The following is a 27,986-nucleotide window of genomic DNA, read 5'->3' on the forward strand; positions in this document are numbered from 1 at the left end:
AACTTTTCTGTTAGCTTTCTAGCTCAATTAGTTTTCTGTTAAAAAAAATTAAACTAGCCTTGAAGATTCTTCAGATGTTAATATAAATATGACAAAATGAGGTCTGAGTCGTATTATAACTGCAGAGATGGGAGAAATTAAAGGCAGATAATGTAACAACCTTTGTAATTATTAATGTTGGGACTTTGTGATACTTGGTAGGCCAACTTTATAAATTGCCTCCATAATCTGGTTTCAGATCTAATTCAGTTATAGAAATTACCCGAAGAAACTCATTGTTTGAAGCACAAATAGGCTGCATGGAGCCAATCTGCTGAAACTTCTGGATCTTGTTACAATTCTTGTGGAATTGCTCTTGTTTCTCTGCCCCAGCAGCCGTAAGAAACAAATATTCCTACCGAATTCTAATAAGTTAAACATTACAAATGTTGCTTAGAAAAAAAAATCTGAATGACAATCACACTAAATATTTACTTGGAAAGAATACCTAGGCCCCATCGCAACTATGTGATTTCTGTTCAGCTCAAATGTACCACCAGCAGTTTAGAGTGGTGAAACTTTTCTAAAGCAGCAGGGATAAGATGACGACCCTTATCAAAGGTGCTATGACTGAGGGAGAACAGGGGTGAAAGCTTTGGCCCAGCTATCACTTGTTTGAGGGACAAGATTTACTTTTATACAGGCTTAATGCACCTATTCCACTTTGTCTCTTACCAAAATAATCTAGAGTCATTGCTGCTTTTTTGCAGTGCTGTTTGGGAAGCTTCAAAGTTAATAAGGAACAGGCTGGAAGGGTGTGTGTGTGTGTGTGCGTGCGTGCAGATGACGTCTCCTCTATCTGTTTAGCTGTACTGCTACCCCAGATCAGACGACAGCAATTAAACCCTCCTTTTCCCACATACATGGGAATATGCCAGGAGTGTGCAGTATTTCAAGCTTTAAGTTGGTAGTTGAACTATGAGGTTGTGTTCATTTGAGTACTTTGCTCCCTACGAGACCAATCCAAGATAGCGGATTCTTCTTACGCTTACGCTTAGGTCACCAATCTTCTGCTGCACCGAAGCAAGTGTGGCAAGAAGAATGCTGCATTTCCATCTTCAGGTAAAACATTAAGGAAGTCTCTCAAGTCCAGTGCCATGGCAATGACAGATAATGTTTCTGGATAAAAAAAAAGATACAAACACTGTGTTTAAAACTCCTGAGTATCTCCACCAATTCTTAATGTACGTAAGCAAACACTGCTCCTTTAAGATTGTTGCTTTGTGCAAAAATCTGTGCATCTAACAAAAATGTGTGATCTGCACTGAATCCAGTTTTTCAATTTAGTCACTAAAGTGTAAACACTCCACGACATCCACCTGAGAGTGAAAGGCTATTCTATGTACTGCAAAACCTCGACATTTCTGCTATGCTATAAAGACACATTTTCTTACCTCGCAGAGATGTCAGAAATACAAGGTAGTTATCACCAACATGTCTAGTTCGTTTGCAGAGTTCAGGAAGAAGTTTGTTCCACCATAAAGCCTAAACCAGTCAGAAAACAAGATCCAGAGAGAAAATCAAGAGAGTTATGGCTGAAGGAATCCAACTTTTCTGCTGTTGCTGCTGCTTATAGTTACTTATACAAGCATGGCAGTGGGCATGTTAAATAGCAAACCTTTAAATATGCCAGACTTTCTGTTCCTGTTTTCAAGATGTGATTTGTTCAGGAGAGGTTCAACATCTATCAACCAATGAAGTAGGGTGTGAGCTCCCTCTAGTGCCATTCAAAGGAGAGTACAGGTCAAGGGAGCTACCTCCAATGGCCTGTGTGAACCCCCGCACATTCAATTTCTGAATATTATTTATGAAAAACAGCAAAATAAAAATAATAAACAAAAGCCAAAGAAACATTCTACATAAAAGGTGAGTTACAGGGTGGCACAGTGGTAAAACTAGGATTGCGGAGACACAAATTCAAATCCCTGCTAAGTATGAAACTCACTGGGTGAAGTCAGGGTAGTTATTCTGAGGTCCTGAAAAGACAGTGTATATATAAATGGAATAAATAAAATTATATTGCCCCACTTTAATTCTAGAGCTAAAAATGTCAGTGGGCGTTGCCTAGACTAGCCTTTTCCAATCTGATGGCCTGCTGGCTCTGCTGGCAAAAAACTTTTGACTATGGACTCAAAGCAACTGAGGTTGGGCAAGGCTGGACCATACAAGTCTTCCTGCTGATTCTTAAAATGCACATACAGGATTAGTATTCCAATATATTTCCAAACACATACTTGTATGACCTATCTTCAGCATAACCTACATATGTAGTTACTGTTAAGATACTGTTGCACAAGTGATACCACCAGCAAGTATCAGGACATAGGTTATATTCCAGGAGAACATGATTACTTTACAGTATAAAATATGATAAATGTCTGGCTGGGGAAACTGCACTGAGAAAACAATAAAAAAATATTTTATAGTCTTCAAGATTTTGCACCATGTGTTCTGGTAAGTATGCCAATTTCACCTTCCTAACAAAACAGACCTTTAGCACTTCTCACGTTCAGTCTAACGGGCTAACTTTGCTCAGAGTTTTAAAACCATTGACTAGATATGGTAGATAACATATGAGGAACTGATGTACTAAAATTATCCTGTATTAAACTGCAATGGTTTGGATTTTAGGAGAATGCTGGGGGGGCGGGGAGGGGGAGAATGAAAGATAGCTATGATTATTTATGCTTACCTGATGTTCATCCTTCAGCTCATGCTGGGCATAAGGTATGACTGCTTCAGGGCACATGTCCAGAAGTTTGTCAATAGCTGTTTCATACTGCCCTAAACGTGTATCACAAAGAACATGTATGCTCAGACCAGAAATAGAATTTTCTGGAATATCCTTCAGATATGGGAGAATGGAAGATATTCTGAAGGATGAACTACATAAGAGAGACTGAAAGAAAGAACAGGAAGGACAGACATATTAGGTTTGGAATGTGACACCAAAATGAAAAACATTTGAGCCACATATCTTGATATGAATTTTTTGAACCAACTTAGCATTTAAAAAGTTACAGCTCTCACTGAGGTAGGGTTTTCACCTTTAAGAACTGCAAGACAGCACAGAATATTGAAGCGACTGCACTTCTGAATTTGACTTGTTTATGTTAAGCCTTCATTTGGCTTTGCTATTTGATACTATCCTATAAAAATACAGCCAGCAATAACTGCTTTGCCCACTCTAGAACAATTTTCCATGTTTAATACTAGGATATTTTCACATTGATCCAAAGTGTTACATCCTCTGAATGATCCCAATGGGTGGAAGGGGTGGTTTCACACTTTCAGGACAGAGTGGTTAAGATAGAAGTTTTTGAAGACTGTGATGAAGGAAAAACACCAGCCTCCATGTGAGTAAGCCACAGCACCACACTTTGAATGTCTACAGACTCAGTGCTGCTCTGAATAAAGGGCAGGTGTGAGGGTTGGAGAAGAAGGATAAGGGAGACAGCAGATGCCAGAGGACAAAGAGAATCCTGCAGAGAAAGCACCTGCTGGATTACCCTTACAAGGCCTGTATAAACAAACTCCCCCACCCTTCTATGCTGCCTGGTTGGGAAGCTTGTTGCCGAGGCAGAGAAGACAGCTGGTTCCTTATGCTAGAAAGCCTTGCTCAGAGGGAAGGAAGGGGTCAGAGACTACTCAAGTAAGGAGTTGTTCATATGGCCATCACTGAGGTTGGAAGGTGTTACTGCAGGAGAACAAGCCTCAGATTGCTGCTGCCAGATCCATTGATGTCCTTGGTTATTTTATTCTGAGTGTTATTCTTATTTCTGATCTGGACTGCTAAGGCTCCAAAGAATCTGTTTCTGTTGTTAACTGCTGTCCCTGAGTGCTCAAGAGATTGGGGAGAGTAAACTTCAGCAGCTTCTCCACAACTTGGAGAGTCCAGTGTTAGCTAGTCAGCTTCCCACCTCTCTGCCTACAAAGGCCTCTGCCACACTGGTGTCCTATGGTCAGAAAACTTCTAGAGCAGTGTTTCTCAACCATGGCAACTTGAAGATGTGTGGACATCAACTCCCAGAATTTGCTGGGGAATTCTGGTAGTTGAAGTCCACACATCTTCAAATTGTCAAGTTTGAGAAACACTGCTCTAGAGAGTTCTTGTACTGCAGCTACTGCCCCTTGCTTCCTTCATCTCTCTCTTTCTCTCCCCATCCGAGCTCCAGAAGAAATTTAATTACCCTTCCAGGTCACAGTTATTGTATAATGACTTGCATATTTGGAACACAGACATTCTTTTGGATAAATTCTACATGACAGCCTTATCTTTAAACAATCACAGAAGGAATGACAGCCATTAAGGAATTCACTGTAGATGAGAAATCAGGATAGCTCTCAGTCAGTTAAACATTTCTTTAAAGGCTCATAACAGTGGTAGGTATTTTAGTGTCCATGTATACCTTTGAAAAGTGGAAACATTGCTATAAACCCAGTTCCTCTGAACAACTACTATTTAACATGGATGTGCACAAACCAGAAATAATGCGATTCAAAATAAGCCCTTTGGGCTGCAAAAAATCTGGGCAACCACTAGACAACAACAAAGGGATACCAAAAAAGTTATCCCTCTCCACTGCCGTCTAGGAGTCATTTGGATTTTTGCAGCTCAGACCTGGTAACCTTAGAGTTCTTTCAATTTAGGACAATCATTTGTCCTTGGGATGTAGGCATTTTAATTGCAAGGAATTAAGGAGGAGAAAGAGGCTGGCTCTGCAGGTTTTATCATTTGCAGTCAACCAGCTCCTCCAGGGCAGGAGGACATTCTGTCAGTCCACTAAGGGAACATTTTTTAAAAGTTTAAAAATAAACTTCTAAATCTAGTATGTCTGTGCTGAAACCTAACACTGAGATACTCAGAAACATGGACTTCCACCATCCATCCCAATATTCAAAGGTTCACCTACTACTTTATCCCCCTATCCTGACTGACTGCCTAAAAACAAAGAAAGAAAGGAGTTGCAATACTTTTTTCCTGGTATAATGAACATTAGTGTAGGAATGACCAAGGTTCTGCCCAGGAGTCAGCTCCACCCTGGAAAACACCCAAAAAGCCCCATCTCTGCCTGATTGCCAGCATTTACATCCTCGGCAATACCCAGAACAAAAGAGTAATCATGAGTTATGCACATTTTTGCTCAGCAAAACAACTCTTATTTTACATTTGAAGTCCTAAAGAGGCAGAAGAGCTGCAGCAAATTGGTCAAACCAGTAAGTTCAGGCATGAAGCAAAATGTATAGTGAACTGCATCAACAAAGCACAAGAGCATGAAAACAGTGGATACAACCATGAAAAGTGTCTGCCCACCTCGCTAAGCTTAGCAGGCCAACCGGCATAGAGGTCTTTGCATTTTTCAATGCACTCTGAAGCCTCCACAAACATAAGGCCCAACAGAGTGCAATGATGAATGAACAACAAATACATCATCATCATCATCATCGGAAAAAAACTACAAAAGAGACAATCAAACCATTGCAAGCCATAAGAACTTTTCTGGGGAAAAATATTTGTTGATGATAGCTTGCTGAGTTTCACTCTCAGCCCAGGAGTTGCTAAAGGATGGGAGTGCCTGAATGATGTAAATGTCAACACCTGTCCCTCTGCCTGTATGGAGAAGAACATCTCCTTTCTCAACCTGGCCCGCTATGAGGCTAGCTAGTACACCATTGCTGCTTCAGGAGGAATGGGCAAGGCACTAGAATCAAGTGTTAAAGTAGCTCCCTTCCCCTGAAGTGTAAGTCTTGGCACTGCCCTCCCTCTAACCAGTCTAGCTTTTCTAGCCATGGCTTATTCATCAGGGTTTTTAGGGTGGGGGAGAAATAATTCAGAAAATGTAGCTAGTTCCGAGCAATCTCTTCCTCTCTGAGTCAAGAACAGTTAAACCCAGAATGGCAACCTCTGTGCCATGTGCACCATGAACATTTGCTGTTTTGTTCCCAAACTCCAACCAGGTCACCCACTTATCCTGCTTAGCCCAGCCTGTACTGGCCAGAGACAAACATTCCAAAGATAACAACCTAGTTTCAACAGACAACATATCTTCTAATCATACCAGCTAGAACAGAATGGAACATCTGAAACAGAATGGAACATTTGAAACCCAGAACTGTGTTTTGGTCTGTATCTGAAGTAAAGCACTCCCATTTTGGTCGATGTCTGAAAAAAAACATCCAAACGCCCGTTTCAGTTCAGGCAGGGACCATCCAAAACCAGCTGTTCTGCGTGCAGAATGCATGAAATGTTTGACATATCCCTATTTATTAAAGAATAGAGGAAGCTTATTATCACTTAAACATCACTGGTAACTCTTCATTCTGTAAGTTTGTCTACAAGATGAGCGCAATTGGCCTATACTTGGCAGAGGTTAGAGGGCTCCCAGGAGTATTGGCATAATCCTAAGTATCAGAGAGACCGCGTGCCTGTAATTTTGTAATTTTTGTAATTACTTGTAATTTTGAAAGGTCATCACATGAATTCCAGTCAGGAGGAGGTACTAACGACATCATGAATATAATCCAAGAAAAAATAAGTCCGTAATCACTGCAGGAATTTATCTGAAAGAACAAAATAAAAGGTATTTTAAAAAACAAAGAAAGTCATTTGCACTGCAAGCATGTTTACATTAAGCTTTCTAGTCTCATTTAACATTTACTGCAAAGGTAGTCATCTTTACTTTGTTAAAAAAAATAGTTATAATCAGCTACCATTTGATGCTGCACAGTCAGCCCATTTTCTTAAGAAATGCAAAGCCTTTGATAATTAGACATTTTTAAACTGTGCATTTAGACAGGTAAATAAGTTTCACTACAGTATCAGCTCTCTAAGTATTCTTTATTGCCAATCAGTATTTGTGGATTTAATATATCATTTTTTCTCAAATTAAACTGTGCAGAGAGTTTTACAATCCAATTTCCCCTTGCTAAATTAGCAAAATCACAAGATTGCCCATGGTATATATCAATCACCAATACAGCTGGGAGCAGACGATAGGAAAACAGGAAAATCCAAACCAGCAATTCATGTATCCTCTAGCAACATTTTTTAAAATAAAATTTCCTATCAAAATCTGGTTCCAATTTTCTCTCCAAACTATACAGAATTAACTTGGTACATAGCCGTCTTGGAAAAGTGGGTAGATTATAAGGCCACATGACTACAAGCCATGGAACCAAGACAATTATCATGTAGCATACCAGAAATCAAGACTGTAGTTTTTATTTTTTAAATATTTTTATTTTTTTCCATTTCTGTAGGGCACAAGAAAAAGTGGGTTTGCTTTTAATAGGTATCATTTATATAAAGTGTTCCTCACAAACAGTAGGTTTAATTCACTGTTAAGTACTGAAGCTCTGTGGAGGTCACTTTCCTACGACTTTACTGTACAAAACACAAAACTTAGCTTGAAGAAAAGGTCCATCATTAATCCCAATTGGAATGATCTTTTGGTATACAGAGGGCTGGTTAAGCACTAACACAAGACATTTATGAAGAGCTCTTTATGTTCTACATTATACATCTGTGCAAGTTCACATATTTCACTAAGTCAGGATTAGCAGATCTGGGCTGCAAAAATTACCATCAACAGATAGCAGCAGAGTAATTTTTTTAAATCATATTTCTCTGCTCCCAGCTAGTGGTTATGTAGATTTTGCAGACTAGATCTGGTAGCTTTAACCTGGTTTGATTTGGTTTGTAATATGAATTCTACCCACTGGGGTTTATTCCATAAAATGGTTTCAAGTCTTGGCTTAGCATGATGTGTAAATTAAGTCTCTGTCTTCCCTACCCATGTCCCACAGTACTTTACCAAATCTTCAGTGGTTTTTAGAGGCTCAGTGTCAGGAAGCTGTTTCCTAGATACTCTCCAAATATACTGTGTAGCAAGTTTAAAATGCAACTTCTGTGCTACTTCTTCCTGAGTACATGCCACAAGCAGAGCTTCCCAGAAGTCTACCAAGAGCTGGGGAACAGCATCTTCATCTTCACCACACAGCATCTGCATTCGAGAAATATAAAAAGAAGGGATCACTTACAAAAGAAGATTTAGCTGTTAAAAATTATCATAAGGTACCAGTCCTGTGAGGTGTATGAGTTCTCCTTTAAAAGTACCAACATACGCTCGTGTTTGGAAACATGGTGATAGTTCCAGGTCCATGTTTACTGGACACAAGGTAGAACAAAACTAAGTGGACCCAGGAGCTAGTTTATAAAATGTGCTTTTCTGTACAAGATATAAATTATATGTACCAATTAGGTCACTGATGCACCTGAAAAGGATCACCAAGACTGCAGTAATTTTTTCTAGCCAGTTAGTCATCATCCATTTTTCCAATGGCTGGGTTTACATATTAAGCTATATCAGCAGTTGGCTACCTGCAGCATCAGGGTTGCGTGTGACAACTAAACCCATTTTCTGTGACTCTGCGGAGCCTTCTCCAACCACAATATTTAGTGCAACTGCTGAAAATTACAGACACAGTTTTCCACGAGGAGACATATAAAAAAAATGGAATGTTCCAAGTTCTTAAAGAGCCGTAAGAGTATTACAAGAAAAAATCTGGGAAGTGATGGAAAATCCCAGCCTTGCTATAAATGTGAAGTGATCATGCCCACTTTACACTCTTCTCCACTGCAGCTCTTCTCCCCTCAAAAGCTGGTGAAGTCACTGGCCATCAAAGGTTGTTCTCTCCAGATTTCAATCACAGTTTGTTTTAAATATGTCTAAGCTGTAATTGGTGGGTACGTACTTCACTTTAACTCCAACCCCAAACAAATGTCACTTTGATTTATTGATATGCATGAATCAAACAATTACATTCAACTATAAACACAAAACTAGGAAAGAATCAATATTGTTTGCCAGAAAAAAAAATTCACACTTAGAACTGATATTGCTTCATTATCTCTGATGCTATGCCAATTTTTCCCATTAAAAGTAATGGTACAAATTGTTTGAAAGCCATGCTTTTCAATGACAGCAATTCAGATCAACCTTTGGTTATATTCATTACCTGTTAAATGAATTAGGCTATTGAATTCTTTATACTTCTGTTTCAGTTTAGAAGAAAAATGACTCCAACTTTTATATATCCTTTAATTATGAAGTCTACGGACTGGAAACTGAACTATTTTGGTAGATCTTAACTATAAAATGGGCAAAAATGCTGGACAACAAACCTTAATATAAGTGCCTGCTTCTTCAAGTTCCATTTTATTATTCTCATGTAAAGCCAATAGTGAAGCTAGGAGAAATCCAGGTCTGGTCTCTTTAAGGTACAAAGCAAGTTCAGTCAGGACTATTTGTCCTTTAATGTGCTGTTTTAGAAGTCTTGGCTCTCCAATAAAACCACATACCAACTTCATCTGCGGACAAAAGACAAGATCTAGTTGGTGGATTTTACCCAATTTTTGAATGGTAGCTAATTCAATTTTTTTTTGAACTTTGACAAAAGAAACAGCAAAAATATATGCCTAGATCATATTTATTTCTAAAGACCAGGATGCAGACGGTATTCCTAGTGTTAATGGATATTACATGCTAAACAAGCTATGGGATTCAATGTTTCATTGCTCTCCTTCTTTGCAGCATAAGTTTTTCCTAACAGATCAAACCATGATACACACTGTACTGAGTGATGTTTTAATCATGGTTTACTGTATAAGCCATGACTGACTGGGTTTATACACATAAAGCTGAAAACATTAAATACATTTTGGCTTAAGGTTAACTCAGTCACCAGCAATAGCTGTAAATGTGGCTATCAAGTTCATCCTCAGTCCAGGACCTAAAAACTGGAGAATTAAAAACTGATTTGCAATTAATATATTAATTATCTGCAAATATCTCCACTAGGAATAGTTCTTACTGGAAAGGAGGTGAAGAATGACGGTTCTCAGTTCCTGCTCCCCATTACTAACCATGGTTGAGTGTAAAGTTAGAAATACATGTACCACCTCTCTGAGCCTCAGCATTGTGTGATGGGACAAAAACATGTTTAATCCCACAGACAATATTTTGCCAATAAAATGTAGAAAATATTATGCATTGAAGTGCAGCATAAGTTGCCTTGAGAAATAATGCCAATGAGATTGTCACAAAAAGATGCTGTTCCACGTGGAGGTACACAATTGCTTTCTGACACTTAAAACATCCATACCCAACCTGGTACTCTGGTGTGGTGGCTTACAACTATAAAGGCGATTTTGGTCTGGAGTTATAGGATTTACAGTCCAAGACATCTGGAGGTCATTAGACTGGGGAAAGCTAACATAAATGTGAGAAATGCAAACAGGGGAAGGATATTATATTCATCTGAAAGATGCTGTAACTAGAGCATAAACTCATCTATCAAAACTTTTGTTCTGCAATGTAACTTCTATCCTTATTCTCTAACAATATGAATTGCAAAAAGAATATATTTAAAAGGAACTAGAACAGCCATTTACACTCCCCTCTTGAAAAGAAGGAATCATTCATTCAAGCTTAGGGCAGAATGCCAAGACAATCCTTTCTCTCCCCTTCCTGTTTGCCATAGGCAGGAGAATGGAGCCTACCTCATGAATGCTAAGGACAGTGGCCCACTTAGAATGGTGTGCTCTGACTGGCAGCAGCTATACAGGAATTAGCTGCAATAGTGATCTTTTCCCATCATCTGAGATACTAGGGACTAGGACCTCCAGTCTGCAGATGGGAGCTCTGCTCCTGTACCTCTGTTCTTCTCCAAACCAGTGAACAGACTGAAAGGTCTGCAGGGGGGAAAAGCTTCAGGGAAGATCTAGTTGCAACTGGCAAACATTACTTTTCGACGAATGTTGGTTCACCAATTATCTCTACTGTACTGTAATGATATGTATCCACCAATGATCTATACCTCTGCTTGGCTGTCCAGCTCCCTTTTACAGCCATTCTGATCCCCCCTTTTCAGAGCCACAGAAGCCTTGGCCAATGTCACCAGAACAGATGGCACCACCTTTTCTATCAATTCCAGATATTCCATTGCCATTTCAAGGCATACTTTTTTCATGCAAGGACTGCAGAGGACATGTGGTATCTGGTTTGGCTCAGCAAGGTGGAATATCTGAAGCACTTTTGCAGCCAAGTCCTAATAATTCAAAGAGATATATTAATCAAGTCCTTGTCATGCTCTTATTTATAGTACAAGACATGAATGTAATTAGCTGTTATCAAAATCCCCAAAAGATCATAATAAAGCAGCAAAAATGATCTGAAATAGCTCATGAGAGAACTGGATAGCATGACCCCAAATCATGAAATGCTCATAATTTGCAACAGTTCTTTCAAGATCCAACTTTTCCCATGTAGTCACTTGGGCAAAATAGGTAGTCTTTGGGGGAACCTATTAGGAATTTGAGAGCGTGTGGTGGCTGCGTTCACATAATAGTTGTCAAAGGAGAATTGCAGATTCACAGAATGGCTACTATGATAAGCGTGGCCAATTACAGCCATTTACCAGAATATAAACTAGCTTCCTGGGAAGTCTTCTACTACACCAGTGGAAAGTCTTGCTAGGGTGGGAGAGGAAACACTCTCAAAGGCATCCCTGATAATTGTCAGCCCTTCAGGGTAGGTCAAGTGATCAGGAAATAGACTGCTCAAGAATGATTGGAACGCTATTGCTAGAGAGTATACTAACAGAATCTTGAAAGCTTGACAAGCTTTTCCCTCCCTCTTATACTCAAGAGAATTAAGGCAGAGTTGGTTTAAGTTTTTTTCTCAGGTTTCCTTCTTGTCCTGGGCTTAAATCATGTTTTTGTAACTGCTGTTGCCTAGTTTCTCCAAGGTCATCTCCATGGTTCCTTACAAATAAATGCTAGAGGCTGGAGCTGTACTGCACATAGCATTACAGTTTCCCGCTAAATGTTTTGTATTAAAACAATATTATAAAAGGTCAGGTGGGGCAGGGAATTGGATGGGCACCAACAGAGATGGATAGGGGTATCTTAGTGACTGTGGGCATAACACTGTCTACCATACATTATTTTTTCAGTCATAGATGGTAGTGTGCTAAGCCTCCAGACTTTTGATAGTTAATATTTATTCATTTCTCAAGGTTCATATTCATTCATTTCTCAGGGTTTCCTCAATAATTCTCCCAGCTGGCTTATGTAATTTCTGTTTTATATATGGATTATTTATTTATTTTTGGTGCCAAGTCAGTCCTGATTCCTGGCGACTGCCTGGACTAGTCCCTGCAGTTTTCTTGGCAAGATTTTGAAAGTGGTTTGCTATTGCCTGCTTCCTAGGGCTGAGAGAGAGGGACTGGCCCAAGATCACCCATCTGTTTTTTGTGCCTAAGGCAGGACTAGAACTCACAGTCTCCCAGTTTCTAGCTCAGTGCCTTAACCACTACATCAAACTGGTTCTCTTTTATATATGGGACAGGGGAACTAAAGCTTCTCAGTTTATAACAGCAAATCTATTTATTGATTAAGGCTGCAATCCTGCATCCACTTCCACTTACCAAAGATTAAGTTCAACAGGACTTATTTCTGAGAAAATGTTGCAGTTACAATTTCCCTGCCATATTTATTTAACATTCTGGTGGTTGACAATAACAGAAGTTCATCCTACTAATTTTCTTAAGTGCTTGATTTACAGTTGACTAGGACAACCAAAGAAATCCATCATCTTACTTCACTTAGCTCTTCATCTATATCTTCATCAAAGGAATGCTGCAAGTAGAATATAAAGCCTTTTTCATACTTGTGTGTTTTATCTTCAAATGTTATTCGTTTCAGAATGTCAGATATGGAAAGGCCAGACATCTTATAGTAAGGGAGTGCAAGATGGAAGTCTTTGGTGTCAAACCTGAAAGCGCAGAAGTCACCAAAAAAGAAAGAAATTAAAATCCTATTTAACTGCACAGTACTTTAGTAAAATAAGCATCTCTATGCATAGGTATGTAAAATTAGAGTTTGTCTTACAGTATTCTTGTGCTGGAACTACAGACACACTGCCAATAGGTCAGGTTTATTTTCCAAAAAGAGAACACGATCTTTTTCATAAATATGGCTGTAATTTACCCCACTGGAGATAGTTTTATGGTGCACTCAAAAAAACAGGAAGGGTCATTAATTCCTACAAAAATAATTTTCTGAGGTAATTTAAAGGTTAGACTTTTCCAACCTGCTCATCCCCCCCCCCCCCCCAATTGCTAAATAGCCATGCTAGCTGGAAATTCTGGAAACTGTAATTCAAACACCTCCGGATGATACCAGGTTATAGAAAATAGCTTACAAAATATTCAGTTCAACTATTAGGCTGGCAAATTTCAGACATCATACTCCTTCTCCACAAACTCAACACATGCTATTAAGTTAGACAAGATACAGACCAAAGTACAAAATAAAGAAGAGAGCCAGAAGAAGAGAACCAGGGAAGAGGATGAAAGCAAAACCCATGCTAGGTTAACTATGAAGCTCCTTAAGTTCTGTGTATATTGTTCTGACATGTAAGAGAAGACTCCTTTCAACAAGGATGTGGGCAGTTGAAAGTAGAACTTCAAGCTGCTTCTTGATCATATCCTATATAAAGCAGACCAAAAGGTGGAGACTGGAAGACTGATTGGAAAGCCCTTTATTTTTCAAGACATTATCCATTCTTCAAATGAATGTGATTATAACAACCACTTTCTGCTATCATTAAGGATTATGGAACTTGTAGTCCAAACCAGTTTGAGTCTTCCATATATATACCATGGATATATATGTGATAATATATACATATCCTGGGCTGATCCACTCTCCTTTATTTGTTTTAGCTAAGCTGAAGGCACAGGGGGTTACTTTATCTTCCTTAAGACAAGACCACAGTGCCAATCTGATTCAAAGCTGGCCTGTAAGGCTTTAGTCTGCTTTAGTCTGTATCTTGTCTAACTTACAGGTTTTCAAGAAGACATGTCTCTAGTGAAGTTTCTAGCATGATTCCTTCCCTGTGATAAGATCTGAGTAAAAATTCTTCTTGCGCAAGAGATCCAAACCTGCTGTAACAGTCTCCAAGAAGAGCACAACTTTCATGGAATGCTGCTAGGAGATCTTCCTTCTTCTCCAAATCTTTCAGATCAGGATCCATTAAAGCTGTTCTGACTAGTAAGTGAGCCTCACTTAAAAGATGTATACAACTCTCTGTTCTTACATTTTCATAAGTCTTGCTGTATTCTACCTAAAGCAGAAAAAGGGGTCACTTTCAGGTTTATGTTAGGCCACAGTAAATTATCTTATTCCTATAAGTCTATAAAATAAATGCAGAACAGTACATTACCATTTCTCTGTAGAGCTGGAGAGTTGAAGTTGTGTTCACAATATATAAATTCCATCCAGGTTCAGATTCTGGGGCAACCTTGGGTTTAATGTTATCAGCCTTTCGGTAACTGAAAGGATACATATGCACTAGTGATTTTTTTAATTTACAACTATAATAATTTTTTCAGCTATTTCAGAATTCTTTCAATAGCAATGGAAAGGCAAGAGTACATGTTCCAGATGATCTGTCGCTGAGTGAATTCCCTCTGGCCCAGAAACATCAAAACCTTGCCTCCACCCAAATCTTGGAACCTTTATACTTACAGAAGTCTTCGTGAAAGTGTTTTTTTCTCTAGAATGTCCTCAGAATCTGCTTTTGTCAAAATTATGACATGGTGTTTGAAGTGAGAGATGGCTTTCAGCCCTATAAAAAGCTGCATCCTCAAGGTACAGACATCGAGAGACACAGGTGGACAAGCCTGTGAAGAGACAGTGTAGCTTTACATTATTCCATCTTCAAACTCTCTAGAACAGACAGTGGATCACGTGGCACCCTCCAGCACCCATTTGTGTCCCCAGAGGCCTCCCAGGTTGGCCAGAAGCTCAATCCATTCATCTGATCCTTAAAATTTGCTCCAAGAGTCACTGGAAATCAGGTGTTGTACTAAATAAATGAATAAAAAATTCTCCCCAAACCAGGTAATAAAATCAGGCTGAAGTTCATTATTTTAAGATATCTTAAACCTCTGGAGGCTGCTAATAATAGCTTTATGAGGTATGATATACAACTCTTATTACACTATACATATTTACAAAGACATTTTGGTTCATTTCATTTTCCGATTAATTCACAATTTGGAATTTTCATTTTTGAACACTATTCAGGCATCATTAAATTAGGAGTACTCCTGAACACTCCTAATAAAAATGCCATCCGATGTAGCTGGAATGATATCCAGACATCTGTGTTCCCAGAGATGTCTACTGGGGAAAATTCCTAATAGGGCTTAAGTTACTTTTCACTGAACTACCTACTCAAGATAACTTTCTTGATGAGATACTGACAGCTCAAATTTCTCAAATATGCTGATGAAGTTAGGATTTTTCTGTTGAAATGTGTATCACTTTATGTTAACTTTGATATTTTTGTGCCCATTTTAGAACTCTTCACAATCTGTTTTCATATTAATCATGAAATAATTTTGTACGATCAGTATACTAGGCTACCCACAGCTGGCCAATGGTGCCTCTATGAAGCCCTCTCCTTGGACATCTGGAGCATGTCAACTGGGTTGGGATAGAGACCTGAGCTCTTACTTGAAACAGCCTAACAACAAAAACAACATCTTTTATAGCCTTGCTCTTCCCTTTCACAACTACCTCATCTGGATCTCTGGACCCTGCCCTGATCCTAAACTACAGGTAGTTCTTGACTTACAACCATTTGTTTAGTGACTGTTCAAAGTTACGAAGGCGCTGGAAAAAGTGACTTATGACCGGTCCTTGCACTTACGACTGTTGCAGCATCCCCATGGTCACGTGATCAAAATTCAGGTGCTTGACAACCAGCATGTATTTATGACGGTTGCAGCATCCTGGGGTCACCTAATCGCTAATAGCCGGCTTCCAACAAGCAAAATCAATGGGAAGCTGTATGATTACTTAACGACCATGTGATTCGCTTAACAACCATGGCGATTCGCTTAACGACTGCCACAAAAAATGTTGTAAAATCAGGTGCAGTAATGTGATGCCTTGCTTAACTACTGCACCACTTAATGACAAATTTTCCGGTCCCTATTGTGGCCATAAGTCAAGGACTACCTGTAGATTCTACAACTACAACTAACCCTTTGGGTTTAATAGTACTGTCTTTGCTATTTTCAACCCTGGACTGGATTTTGACAGTCCTTGCTATATTCCTTCTGCTTGACTGTCCTCTCTGGGTTAATGATCCTAAAACATGACACATGTGTTTTATTGTTTGGTCTTTTTTTATGTGTATTGTAAGCCACCCAGTGTTTTGGAAGTCAGACAATATCCATGTCACTTTTCTCCCCACTGCCCTCTGGAATACCTTCCCCCAATATACATTCTGGCCATGTTTAAAATAGTCTTGAAAACCTGACTATTTCCCCAGGCCTTGGGTCAGAATGGGTGGCAGGTCCTGTGTGTTTGTTTTTTAATTGCTGTCTTTCTTCTGGCATTTGTTTTTTTTTTTTAATTGTGTTTTATGCCACTGTATGCCACTCAGAGTTATTGTAGAGTTGGTTAGCCTTACAGCTTTCCACATAAACAAAACAAACAAATCTGTGCTGTGCCACTGAGCAGTGTTCCTTGGCTCTTTCTCCATCCAGTCTCCTATCCCCCGTGTTCTTTTGCTCCCCACTGCCTGAGTATCTGCATCAGTGTTTATCTGAGCACGTGCATCCATGCAGATATGTGCACAAATGTTCGTTTCTGTTGAGTGTTTGGAATTTGTTTTTGTATAATTGCTTGAATGTCTGTGTCTAAACATGCTTATGCATTGAACTACAATTCAGTGTTCCCATCCTCCTTGCTAGATGACATTACCCACTCTGCGGTACAGCCACCTACATGCCTCCTCAAAACATGTGGAACTCTCCTGTTTTATATGCTTGTACCCAGTATTACCACTCAGTTTAGGATTTCCCAGCTGGCTCATTCGCCACAGCCCTCTGCTCTACAGCACTTCCAAACTATGCCAACCAATGAAAGCTCCAGCTGAACAACAGGGGTAAGCCATCTGAGGTCCTGTGGCTGCCTGAAGCCCTGAATCACTGTTGTTTTAACAGCCCCCAGAGCCCCCTCTAATACAATGGCTGAAAACCAGCAGCTTTTTCCCATCACAAAACACATAAAATCTATACTTAATCCAAAACCTCTTTCCAAACTCAGTAAACCAGAACAACCCTGGCTTTGTCCAGAGGTATGGCATAGCTTCTCCTTGGATCCTTGCCCTGCTCACCATGGCTCTTGCTCCTCCAACGAAATGTTAAATGAGGCCAACAGCTCCCAAAAGGTTGCCTACCTCAGCATCACAATTAAGGACATGTGGGCTCTGGAAAACAAAGCTAATCTCAGAAGTGAATCAGAGCACCTTTAATGTTGTATCGATGTAGGGGTCTTGGTCCCGAGCTGCTGCTGCACTGCATCTTACTGTAAAGCACTGCAGGTTGTTGCTAGGGGGGAAAAATAAAGAGGAATTAGGCTGGCATACATCCACCAGTCCTTCGCCAATGTGTTACCTTCCAGATATGTTGGAACTACAACTCCTAAAAGGCTATGCAAGCAGGAGAATTCTAAGAGTTGACTCCCAATGCTTATAGAGAGTATCAGTTGAAGAAATCTATACCTTGGTTATTAGTGTGTATCAATGAAAAAACAAAACAAAAAAAACCCTACACTGTGAAATATACAGGACTTGTTTGAACCAATCAGCTAGAGATAGTGCCAGATTCCAGCTATATTCCTTCAGATATGGCCAGGAGAACCATTTCAATGATCCCATCTTGGAGCTGCAAATCATAAGCGCTTCATATCAATGAAGAGGAGTTAATTAGGATCTCTAGGGAATAAGAATAATGGCTAAAAGGTCTGTGTTGCCACAGAACATTCTATATAGAAGCCATGAAATGTGATGCACAGGCTTGGTTAATTTAAGCTTAACAGTAAAAAATCCTGTTAAGTTTTGTGCAAACTGCCAATCTGGTTGCTATGGTTTGCAAACAATAATATATGGCTTAGTGCCATCCAGCCAATCCAGTTTGTTCAACAAATTACAGTTAAATATTGGCTTAGCCAGGATCTATACTTTGGTATAATTCTTAAAAACAAAAGATTTAACCTATTACATTTTTACTGCTGGCTATCGAGAGAAGGATTTTCTCAAGTAAAACCTCTTCTTTCCTTTCCAACAGCAAATTCCTGCCCCATCTCATGCTACACTGTGTGGAATTTTGTCCTACATATCTGGTGGAACCAAAAATAAAGTTTGCTCTGTTATCAATACACCTCCTAGGCCAGCTCTGCTCAAACTTTGCAGCCCATTTCTCCAGACAGGGCTTGAATCACTGGTGGAATATTTTGGACCTTAATGAAGGACAACGGACAATGAAATGTGATACCTTGTAATGACATGCAGGAACTGGGGTGTAAGAACTGCCTGCTGGGATCTTTCTGAATAGTGGTATGTAGAAATCAGCTCCACTAAGTTATTGATCGTGTAGAGGTATGCCACATGTGGCAGGGAGAAAAAGCAAAACAAACTCAGCAATTCTTGTTCAGCTGTATTTCCTTTCTTGGCTGTGACAGAAGTCTCTAGATGAAAGAAGAGAAAAGACCATCTAGCACCAGATACTAGGTAAGAATTCCAACCTTTAAGCCCTTCTCTCAATCTGACAACTTTAGAAGTTCTAAATTACATGAACTATGGAGGTCTAGCTGTTCTAACTTGGGATGGTGATGACAGTGATGATGATTTATTGTATGGCCACCCATCTCATCCAAGCGACTCTGGATGATGCATTGTAGCTCAACGCACAAAGAAAGCATCAAAATGAAGAAGGAAGTTATGTGCTAACAACAAGCTTTCTGTAAGAGCCAATTCATCTATAGCAAAAATGGTGCCATCCACACACCAGAGAGAAATATCAGAAGGCTTAAGGAGTCTGAAGTTTACAGAAATACAAAAGCCAAACAAATCTGTGGGAAAACCCCAAAGGCAGGGGAAAAAATTCCTTGCATTAGGGGAAAAAAACCTAACGAGGATTGAGCATGTTTGGTGGACCCAGAATTCTGAACTTCTGATGGGGAGAAAATAAAGGCAAGAGGAAACATAATAGGAGTATTCTGGAAGAAGAAGCAATGACTGGCTGACCAGCTTCTTCAAACACTTCATGGTACAACAGTTTGTTGCAGAGCTTTCTTACATGCTCTAAACCCCAGCTGAACTGGAACAAAATTACAAGTAGTAACATTAGGATATCAAAACTAGATTAACATTTGTACCATATGAAGCAGGAGATGGTTTGTGGGCTGTGTACAAGAGCCCTGCAATTTTAATAGTTGAAAAAAAATAATAATCCAGGAATGGAAAGTACAGTGCTAAGCCTCTGCATATCCTGGAAGACTAACATGCGCATGGCATACAATGAAGACATTGTTTTGGAAAGACCATATTTGAGATTCCATTGCAAAATACCAAAGTGTCAGGGCAAAGATTTTCAGCTCAGATCTTACACTGATGAACTTGGCAGTAAACCCAGATGTTCCAGAGGAACTGGAGTTCTGATCACTAGAATTTGCCTCTAATTAGGATGCAAAGAGTGGACAAAATTGATATCAGCCCTGAATATAACACAGACTGTTTTTACAAAGTCTCTTCTCATAATCAATAGGTACTTCTCTCATTCCTTCCCAACTTCGTTACATCACATTACAGCTTGTAACTCAAATGAAAAACCCAATTTAAAAAAATCATTGAAAAATGCAATTCAAAACAGACCTGTTATTTTTTTTTAAAGTACTGTAACTTCTAAAAGCTTTCCACTGAATTTATATAAATCTCTAAATTGCCACAGTATTCCAAAGATCTATGATTCTGAAATTCTCACAAAGCAATTAAAGCTATTTAAAAGTAATATGACTCTGACCCAAATTCTTAGGTCACTGAAATTAAAATTTGCTATCAATATACGGTTTCAATACATATATTCAAACATTTCCCTATTATAAGCTCTAGCTTTGTCTATCACACAGTAATCTTATGTTGGAAACAGGATGTCTTTTTCCACATCTTCCATTATGATATTGTACATTCATAAATGTACCTGCTTCATATATTGGTAGCAGCTGAAGAGAGTGCAGCTTGGCATCTTCAGGAGAGAAAGGAAATGAGGATACATCAAGAGCAAAACGCCTACAAAGAAAGGCAACAAATGAAAAGATGCTAAGCCAGCAACCTGTTCTCTACTTTTATGGCAAGACCTGGGAAATCCCGCAAATTTGCTCTTTCATACTGCACTGGAAGCTGGTCAGGTCAGAAGCAACACCCAATTTAAGCAGGGTGCAGTAGAAGCAGTTAAGATCTCTGTGCACTAGCAAACATGTACATAAGACTCACTAGTCTTGCAATACGAGTGTTCCTTAACAGTTCTAACAATTTGCATTTTTTGGCTAAAATAACTTAAAACTGGCACATAAGATGTTGTAAGTGTTCCTGCTGTTTCTCTGGTGAATTACTTAACATGGAAACCAAATGAATGGCTTACATAGTTTCGACCAGTAAAAGGGTCCAATACAAATACTAGTAAATACTTATTACAGTTTTTTTACCAATCAGAAAGATACATTAATTACAATAAATCCTATAATGTTAGTTCACAACTTAACAAATGCTCTGATTAATTTTTCTTTCTGTTTTATTAGAAAGACTTTCAGTACCCGCATGACTTATATATCACTAATTACCAATGACTGCAAAAAGCCCTGTTCTACTTCCCAAATCTGACATTTCAGATTGGGATTATTATTTATTATTTATTTATTAAATTTGTATGCCGTCCATCTCCCCCAGTGGGGGACTCTGGGTGGCTTGCAATGAAAGTACAACCCACAAACAGTTAAAAAATAAATACCATTAATTAATTAAATTAATTACTTAATTAAAAAATCAAACTACAAAAACAAGCCCTATACATAAATAACTAAAAACATTCAAGATGATGGGGGAGTAAAATCAATCACCTCACAAGCCCCCAGGCCATCTGGCATAGCCAAGATTTCACGCTCTTCCTGAAGGCCATGAGAGTGGGGGTACAGCGCACCTCGGGTGGGGGTAATGGCAAAAAAGGCCCTCTTCCTAGATCCCACCAGTCAAACTTCCTTGACTGGTGAGGTCTGCAACATGCCCCTTCTGCCGGACCGAGTGGGATGGGCTGATATAACAGGGGCGAGACGGCTCCTCAGATAACCTGGTCCAGTGCCATGAAGGGCTTTAAAGGTGATGACTAACACCTTGAATTGGACCAGGAAGCAAACCGGCAACCAATGCAGCTCGCGTAACAGTGGTGTTATATGGGCCCAGTGGTGTTATATGGGTGTTATTAAGTTGCTCACGCTCTCTATAATGAACATATTACTGCGACAATACCCTCCCAGACCCCAAGCTTAACTCTTTGAAGATAGGGGAAGGAAGAAAGAGCTCATGGATAATATATTTATCCAATGATTAAGGTACTAAGTCATTATCTTCACAAAAATGTTAAGCTGAGCTCATGCTTGTGCATATGAGATCATATGTCTTGGTTATGATGTACTTCCTTTATGGCAGGCTTTGACATAACAGAAGGTGCTGTGCCAGTCCTTAAAATGGCTTAACTCTAGGTGCATTCAGACTCTTAACTCTGACACTGTAGCTGCATCTGGATTATGCAGAGACTTGCAGAATAAGTCTGAATAGGTGTAATATTTTCAAGTTCAAATTAAAATAAGAATATTTAAGAACATAAGAATGGGCTAGTCATGCAGCTTTTGTTCTAACAGTCTATACAAAAAGTAAACTTAACCTTGACTGCTACTGACTTCACAGACAAAGCCATGCACTTTTCTTGGCAATTGAATGGAAACTGATCGCCAATGAAGCCTTCAGGGATGTCTGTTCTATGGAGATTTTGGTGCTCTGAGCTTGCTCATAGACATTTCATTACCCAACTAGGTAACATCTAGCTGGGTAATGAAACATATTCAAGCAAACATCATGGTGCTGATGAAGTTACCTAGTTAGATAATGAAACATCTGCAAGCAAATAAAGAAGCTCAGAGAGCACCAAGAACTCCACAGTTCAGCCCTGAGCTATATAATATTCTCTTCTATTGTTTGTTCAATTCCCCAGTACAGCCCTAGTATTCCACGATAATCTCCCATTCAAATACTGACCAGATCTAACCCTGATTAGCTTCTGAGCCCAGAAAAGATCAGCCTGGTGCTTCCACCTGCTGAGGCCGTAGCCTATACAGCTGTACATATTTTGATTCTTTATACATGCTGCATATTCAATCCTTTCTCTGAAGTGTCATGAAGTTTCTCCACAGGACCATTCCATAGTTTGATGAGGAATCTAATTCTAATCAGTCTAGCCTCTAGCCCTGGCATTTCTTCCCCAATTGTGTCCTGGGCAGCAAGGAAAACAGAAGGATTAGAAGGCAAATCCATTTTCTAACAACTTTAATAATTTAATTGTAAATCTACTGCTTGTAATTTATGAGACGTGGAACAAAAATCAGCTGACTTGGATACTATGCCCACATTATAATTTAGCATGCTGAACTAACTGAGTGTATCTTAGGTTTCTGCTCTTCTCCTCCACCAATGAGAAAGAGTTTTAAAATGTTAGCTTTCATTAATTGCATCTGTCAAAAATAGGTCCCTTCCATTAAGAAACCGAAAAGTAGTTTCTACTTATTGTTGCATAGGATAACAGGGAAGGGTAGAATACACAAGCCAGCGTCTCATATGGATCATCAATATAGCGCTAAACAACTGATCTGTTTCTGAAAATGGTGGATGCTGGTACTTTATGTAAATTATGAAGCTATTTGCCATCACCCAATCAATATACATATATCATCATATTAGCCAGTATTAGCTGCTGGAGAAAGACACATAAAATGCTACATTTTCAAAGCATGTATAAAACATAGCAGCACTATGTAGCAGAGAGGAAATCATGCCACCAGAATAACCAATTTGTAGGGAATGCTTGCTGTTTCATCATAACTAGGTGGAAAGCAGTATACATGGTGGGTCCTGCCCTAACAGCTATAGATGTCTGAAGAGAGGGACAGGTTAATATAGACAGAGATGATTCTAAGATAGCCTATTTATCCATAGCTTGATGCAAGAATATTTTATTTATGTTGTTTTGGATGGCCCCTCCTGGGATTTTAATTGGACCATGGATGTTTTGTTTTATATTTTATGTAGGATGCTGGCAGTAATTTCATTGTAGTAGGTAGTAATTAGAGGTGAATATCCACACACGGTGCTAGGGATGGTTTGCTTAGTTTTAGCTTACTGTAAGCTGTAAACTTAGCCACAGTGCTTTGGGGCTGAGCATGTTATGTGAACCAGGTCACTAAGTTTTGCTTGACAAATTTTTGTTAAAATGAACCAGATGTGTGGATCCAATCAACTGGTAATATCAGATGATGACATTTGTTGCTTTGATTTGGATACTATAGGGCAAAGGGAAGCCTTCCATTCCAGAAGGGAACCACTGTTAATATTCTGCATACTGTAAGCACAATACATACTTACAAAATCTAATCTTTATTACTGATAAACAGCATGTTTTATTACCTGTACAGGACATATTGCACTTGGACATGTGGATCTTCACCAGATAAGCTAATTGACTCTGGAATAATAGATATCTCACTCTTGCTACTTTCTTCCCCAAGGAGTTCCACGGGCTGCTGACAGAAAACAAACCCATCTGACTCCGACTGAGCTTGATCAACTTCCTCTGTTATACCTTTAGTAAATGGAAGAGAATGTCAGTATACAATATCTTCAATTCTCAAGGCAACTAGAACTTATTAGAAGAAACGTTATCAGCTTAAACCTTCTGTAGGTGGTCCTTGCTTACCGACTGTAATTGGGATTGGGAACTCTGTCGCTAAGAGAGGCAGTCGTAAAGCCTGAAATCATGTGACCGTGCCGACTTACAATGGCAGTTATGGCAGTTTCAACTGCTGTTGTTAGGTGAATCCTACGTGGTTGCAGTGTCCCACGGTCACGTGATTGCCATTTGCGACCTCCTGCCAGCTTCTCCATTGACTCTGCTTGTCAGAAGCTGGCAGTAAACATGGGATGCTGCGATGTTTTAATTGCGAGCCAGTTGCCAAGTGTCTGAATTGCAACCATGTGACCGCAGGGACACTGTGACGGCCGCAACTATGAGGACTGGTCGTAAGTCCCCTTGTTCAGCATTGTCGTAACTTCAAACAGTCACTGAATGAGTAGCTGTTGAATGATGACTAACCGTATCTTGGTTTCCCCAAGACCTGAAAAATTGAGCTTGGGAGCCCCAGCCTTGATCTGGGTATTTTAAATATCATACTGACCTTCGTCAATGAGTGTTTCAGGTCCTACAGATTCACAGGTATGCTGTTCGCTCTTACCAGCCAAAGTTATTTTCTCCCCAGTTGGAAGCTTGAATACAAGGACTTCTAGTTCTGCTGTTACAGCAACATACCCTGCACAAAATGCAACCTCCACTGGGGTGAACTTGTCCATGTGCAAAATTAAGGAACGTTCAAAGTCCAGCACTTTCACATCCTCATTCACAACTAAATGCTTCAAGTGGAATAATATCAACTTATTTTTGCAGCCAACCAGTAGGTCTCCTGATAAAGGGCAACAGGAGAAACACGTGGGAGGATCAGAAAGAGGAATTTCTATGATTGACATTTGGTCTTTAGAAGTCTCAGTACAGAAAGCTTCTGGGTTATGACCCTGTATCCGCACCCAAACACGTGAGCTGCCAGAGGACATGCATCTCCAGTTTATGTAAACTCGTAAGAAGAGGGTGCTGCTCTTCTCCTCAAGGGTGGCCACATAATCTCCTGAAAAGCAAAAGTTGATTTGAAAAAAACAGGGCAAAAAAGTAAACGCCACAGTGAAACAAAGGAATGTGTATAATTAAACTATAATTTAATGTGAACAAAGTTTAACTCTTGAATTAGTTGGAAATTCCCTTAAAAGATCATGCCAAATAAATAACAGTGCCATAAGACTCTGCATATTGTATTTATCATAATGAATTAGGAGACTTAATGTTGCAATCCCCTGATTTACCACATGGGGATTATGTGACATTAGACTGGGAAAGACTTGCATTTTATGTGTCTTTTTGCAGTTGCAATTAACATCTATATTTGATTTAAATACTTCCAACAAGTAGCTGGTCAAAATTTAAGGAGCTTCTTTATTCATTACAGAGATTTAATCTTGCATTAACAGAAAAGTATTCAGTGTCACTCGAGTTTTCTTGAATTCGTAATCAGCACAGCCCACCTTGATTTCATATAAACAGGAATGCATCTGTACGCTCTCTCCCAACCAGCTGAGGCTACTGGAATTCAGAGAATTGTAGTCCAGCATGTCCAGAAGACACAGATTAGGGCAGGACGCTGAGGAGCTATCAGAGTTTAAAAAGCCTGTTTAATTATTTTATTGTTACGTGGTTCTTTAACTAGATCCTTATATTTATTGTGCTGTCTAAACCCAAAACAGCCATCAGTGCACTGATGATTCCTCACTCCATGCTGTATGACCTGACCCAGTGGCCTCACATAGATGTTTAACAGGCGAGAGAACTGAGCCTTGTGGGACCTCCCCTCCCCTATCAAAACTGATTGGAACCAGCCCCAGAGAAAGGAAGAAATTCAGCACAATACAGTACTGTCCACTCCCAGTCCCTGGAGCCTATCCAGAGGGATACCATGATGGAAAGCAGCCGAGACGTCGAGAAGAGTAAGGGTGGATGCACCACCCTCATCCTGCTCCATTCAGAGGTCACTGACAAGCGCAATCAACGCCATTTTGGTCTCATAACCAGGTCTGAATTCTGATTTAAAAGAGTCAGGACAATCTGTTTCCTCCAGGATTATTCAGAGTTGCTGCTTGACCACCTTCTCTACAATCTTTCCCGAAAAGGAAAGATTGAAAACTGGATGAAAATTGTCTGGTACTGTAAGGTCCAGCGATGGCTTGAGGAGAGGGCCACCTACTGCCTCTTTAAGAGACAGCAGGACAACCCCATCTCTCCAGGAAGGATTAACCATCGCCAGGACCCAACTACATGTCACCTCCAGGGAGGCCTTGGCCAAATGGTGTTCATGGGAACTAGTAATTGTAATTAAAAGATTTTCAGAGTTTAAATGTTTTCTACAAACTGAAAATGGTGGCTGTTGGGTAATACAGTAAGTCTTAAATTCTGGTTAAAGAACTGCAATGTGGATAAAACAGTGACACACTCTAATCAGGCTTTTGGGCTTAGCTTATCATGCAAGCACAGCCAGAATCCATTTTGCATATGAATGTTGGTATATTAACATGCAAGGATATGGACAATTAAAAGCTATATGATGAAATACATGTGAATATATTTATAATTCTGATAAAAGGCATCCATTATTTTAAAATACATATAAGTTCTGCTTACAACAGGCACAAACGGTGGGGCTCTTTGCTAAGGAAGGGTAGGAATTTCTGTCCTAATTTACTTGCTGCTTGTGTTCCTTTAAACTTTTTCTGTGACACAATTAACTGACTAAAAATGGAAAAACAAATAATAGGTTGTAAAACAAATATTCTGGCAACCTAACTTAAAATATTCTGTCGGAGGCTCCTAAACATATTTAATCCCTAGTAACTGACCTTAGAACTGCAATCATCCTAATCTTTTTCTGTTCAAGGGCTCTGCACAGCAATTCTAAAGTATCTTTGATTTAGAAGTGCCACCAACATCAGTGGACTTAAATCATATACTCTTACGGTACCATAAAAGAATGTTTGTGAATTGCTAATAAACAAATATTTATATCTCCTAGAAAACTAGAATAAGAAGCCTAGAATTGCAAACCTCTTAAGAACAGTTAATAGGAAAACCCTAGATACCTATAGTTTAATTTCAGTGTAGGCAATTTGGGTGGCATTTCAGTGTGTTGACTGATTTTGTTTTGTTTTTTTTAACAGGGATTCTAATCAAAGTTTGACCACAGAACAGCGCTTCTCAACCATAGCAACTTTAAGATGTGTGGACTTCAACTCCCAGAATTCCCCAGCCTAGAATTCCCGGCTGGCTAGGGAATTCTGGGAGTTGAAGTCCACACATCTTAGAGTGGCCGTGGTTGAGAAACACTTCTAGCATCATCTTTGTTTCCAAGCCTGCCTCTGAACATCTAATGAGCCCCAGAAGCTCGTTTATAAGTGTCTCCGCCTTCCCGGAAAAAGTACCAAGGTAGGAAGGAGAATAAGAAGGGGTGGCAGTTAACACACTGGAAATCAGTGTAACGGGTTAGATGCCTTCTCGCTGGCCCTATTCTATAAAGGATCAAGGGCCCCGAGCAATCATTTCACAGGAGTGCCCACCAGGGCAAAACGTTCACGAAAAGTGAAAACGTTCCCAAAATTCCGACTGTGCCCACCGGGACAAAAAGCCTGGCTCCGCATGATGCATGAACCAGTCTTCGCTTAGGAGGGAAGCGTCCGCTCTTTCGAGAAGGCAGCACGTGCAGGGAACCGCCTGCGCTCCGTCCGACTCCGTTCTGGATCCCCAAGCCCCGTTCGCGCTTACCCACTTCGCCATACGCCATGCACAGCACTCGGCCCAGGGTACTGAAAGAGCCCAGCGGCTCGCCGAGTTCCGCAAACACTTCCATCTTGCAGGCGCCGGGGCCGCAGGCCACCAGCAGCACGTCGCGGCCGCAGCAGAAGAGCGCCGGTTCCTGCTTCAGAGGAACAACCTGCTGCGAGCCGAACGGGTGCAAGTTGTAGACCTGCACCATGGCTCCAGCTCGCCCAGGCTCCGGATCCGAACTCAGCCGCCTCCCGCGCAACTCTCGCCGCGATCGCTGCTGCAAGACTGCC

The 27,986-nt window shown here is 39.9% G+C and overlaps 1 protein-coding gene across 2 annotated transcripts; it reads right to left on the reverse strand.

Moving 5' to 3' along the window:
- Positions 1-15: 15 nt before the first annotated feature.
- Positions 16-27,986, reverse strand: HPS3 (HPS3 biogenesis of lysosomal organelles complex 2 subunit 1). Of its 2 annotated transcripts, none has more exons than XM_007437406.3 (17): positions 27,694-27,986; positions 24,458-24,958; positions 23,691-23,865; positions 20,161-20,249; positions 18,457-18,649; positions 17,430-17,511; positions 14,633-14,787; positions 14,328-14,436; positions 14,047-14,228; positions 12,701-12,875; positions 10,918-11,148; positions 9,224-9,409; positions 7,854-8,042; positions 6,493-6,600; positions 2,732-2,938; positions 1,434-1,524; positions 16-1,158 (listed from the first exon to the last, which is right to left on the reverse strand). In XM_007437406.3, the coding sequence occupies exons 1-17, from the start codon at positions 27,902-27,904 to the stop codon at positions 1,034-1,036; spliced, it is 3,009 nt and encodes a 1,002-aa protein (XP_007437468.1). In that variant the 5' UTR covers positions 27,905-27,986; the 3' UTR covers positions 16-1,033. The 2 variants fall into 2 exon arrangements, with proteins under 2 accessions (XP_007437468.1, XP_025028474.1); XM_025172706.2 differs by having other exon boundaries at positions 7,833-8,042.

The sequence above is a fragment of the Python bivittatus genome, unplaced genomic scaffold, assembly GCF_059951505.1.
Source record: "Python bivittatus isolate LINGU-HERP-01145 unplaced genomic scaffold, Pbiv_v1 ctg000980_np1212, whole genome shotgun sequence".
Taxonomy (NCBI): domain Eukaryota; kingdom Metazoa; phylum Chordata; class Lepidosauria; order Squamata; family Pythonidae; genus Python; species Python bivittatus.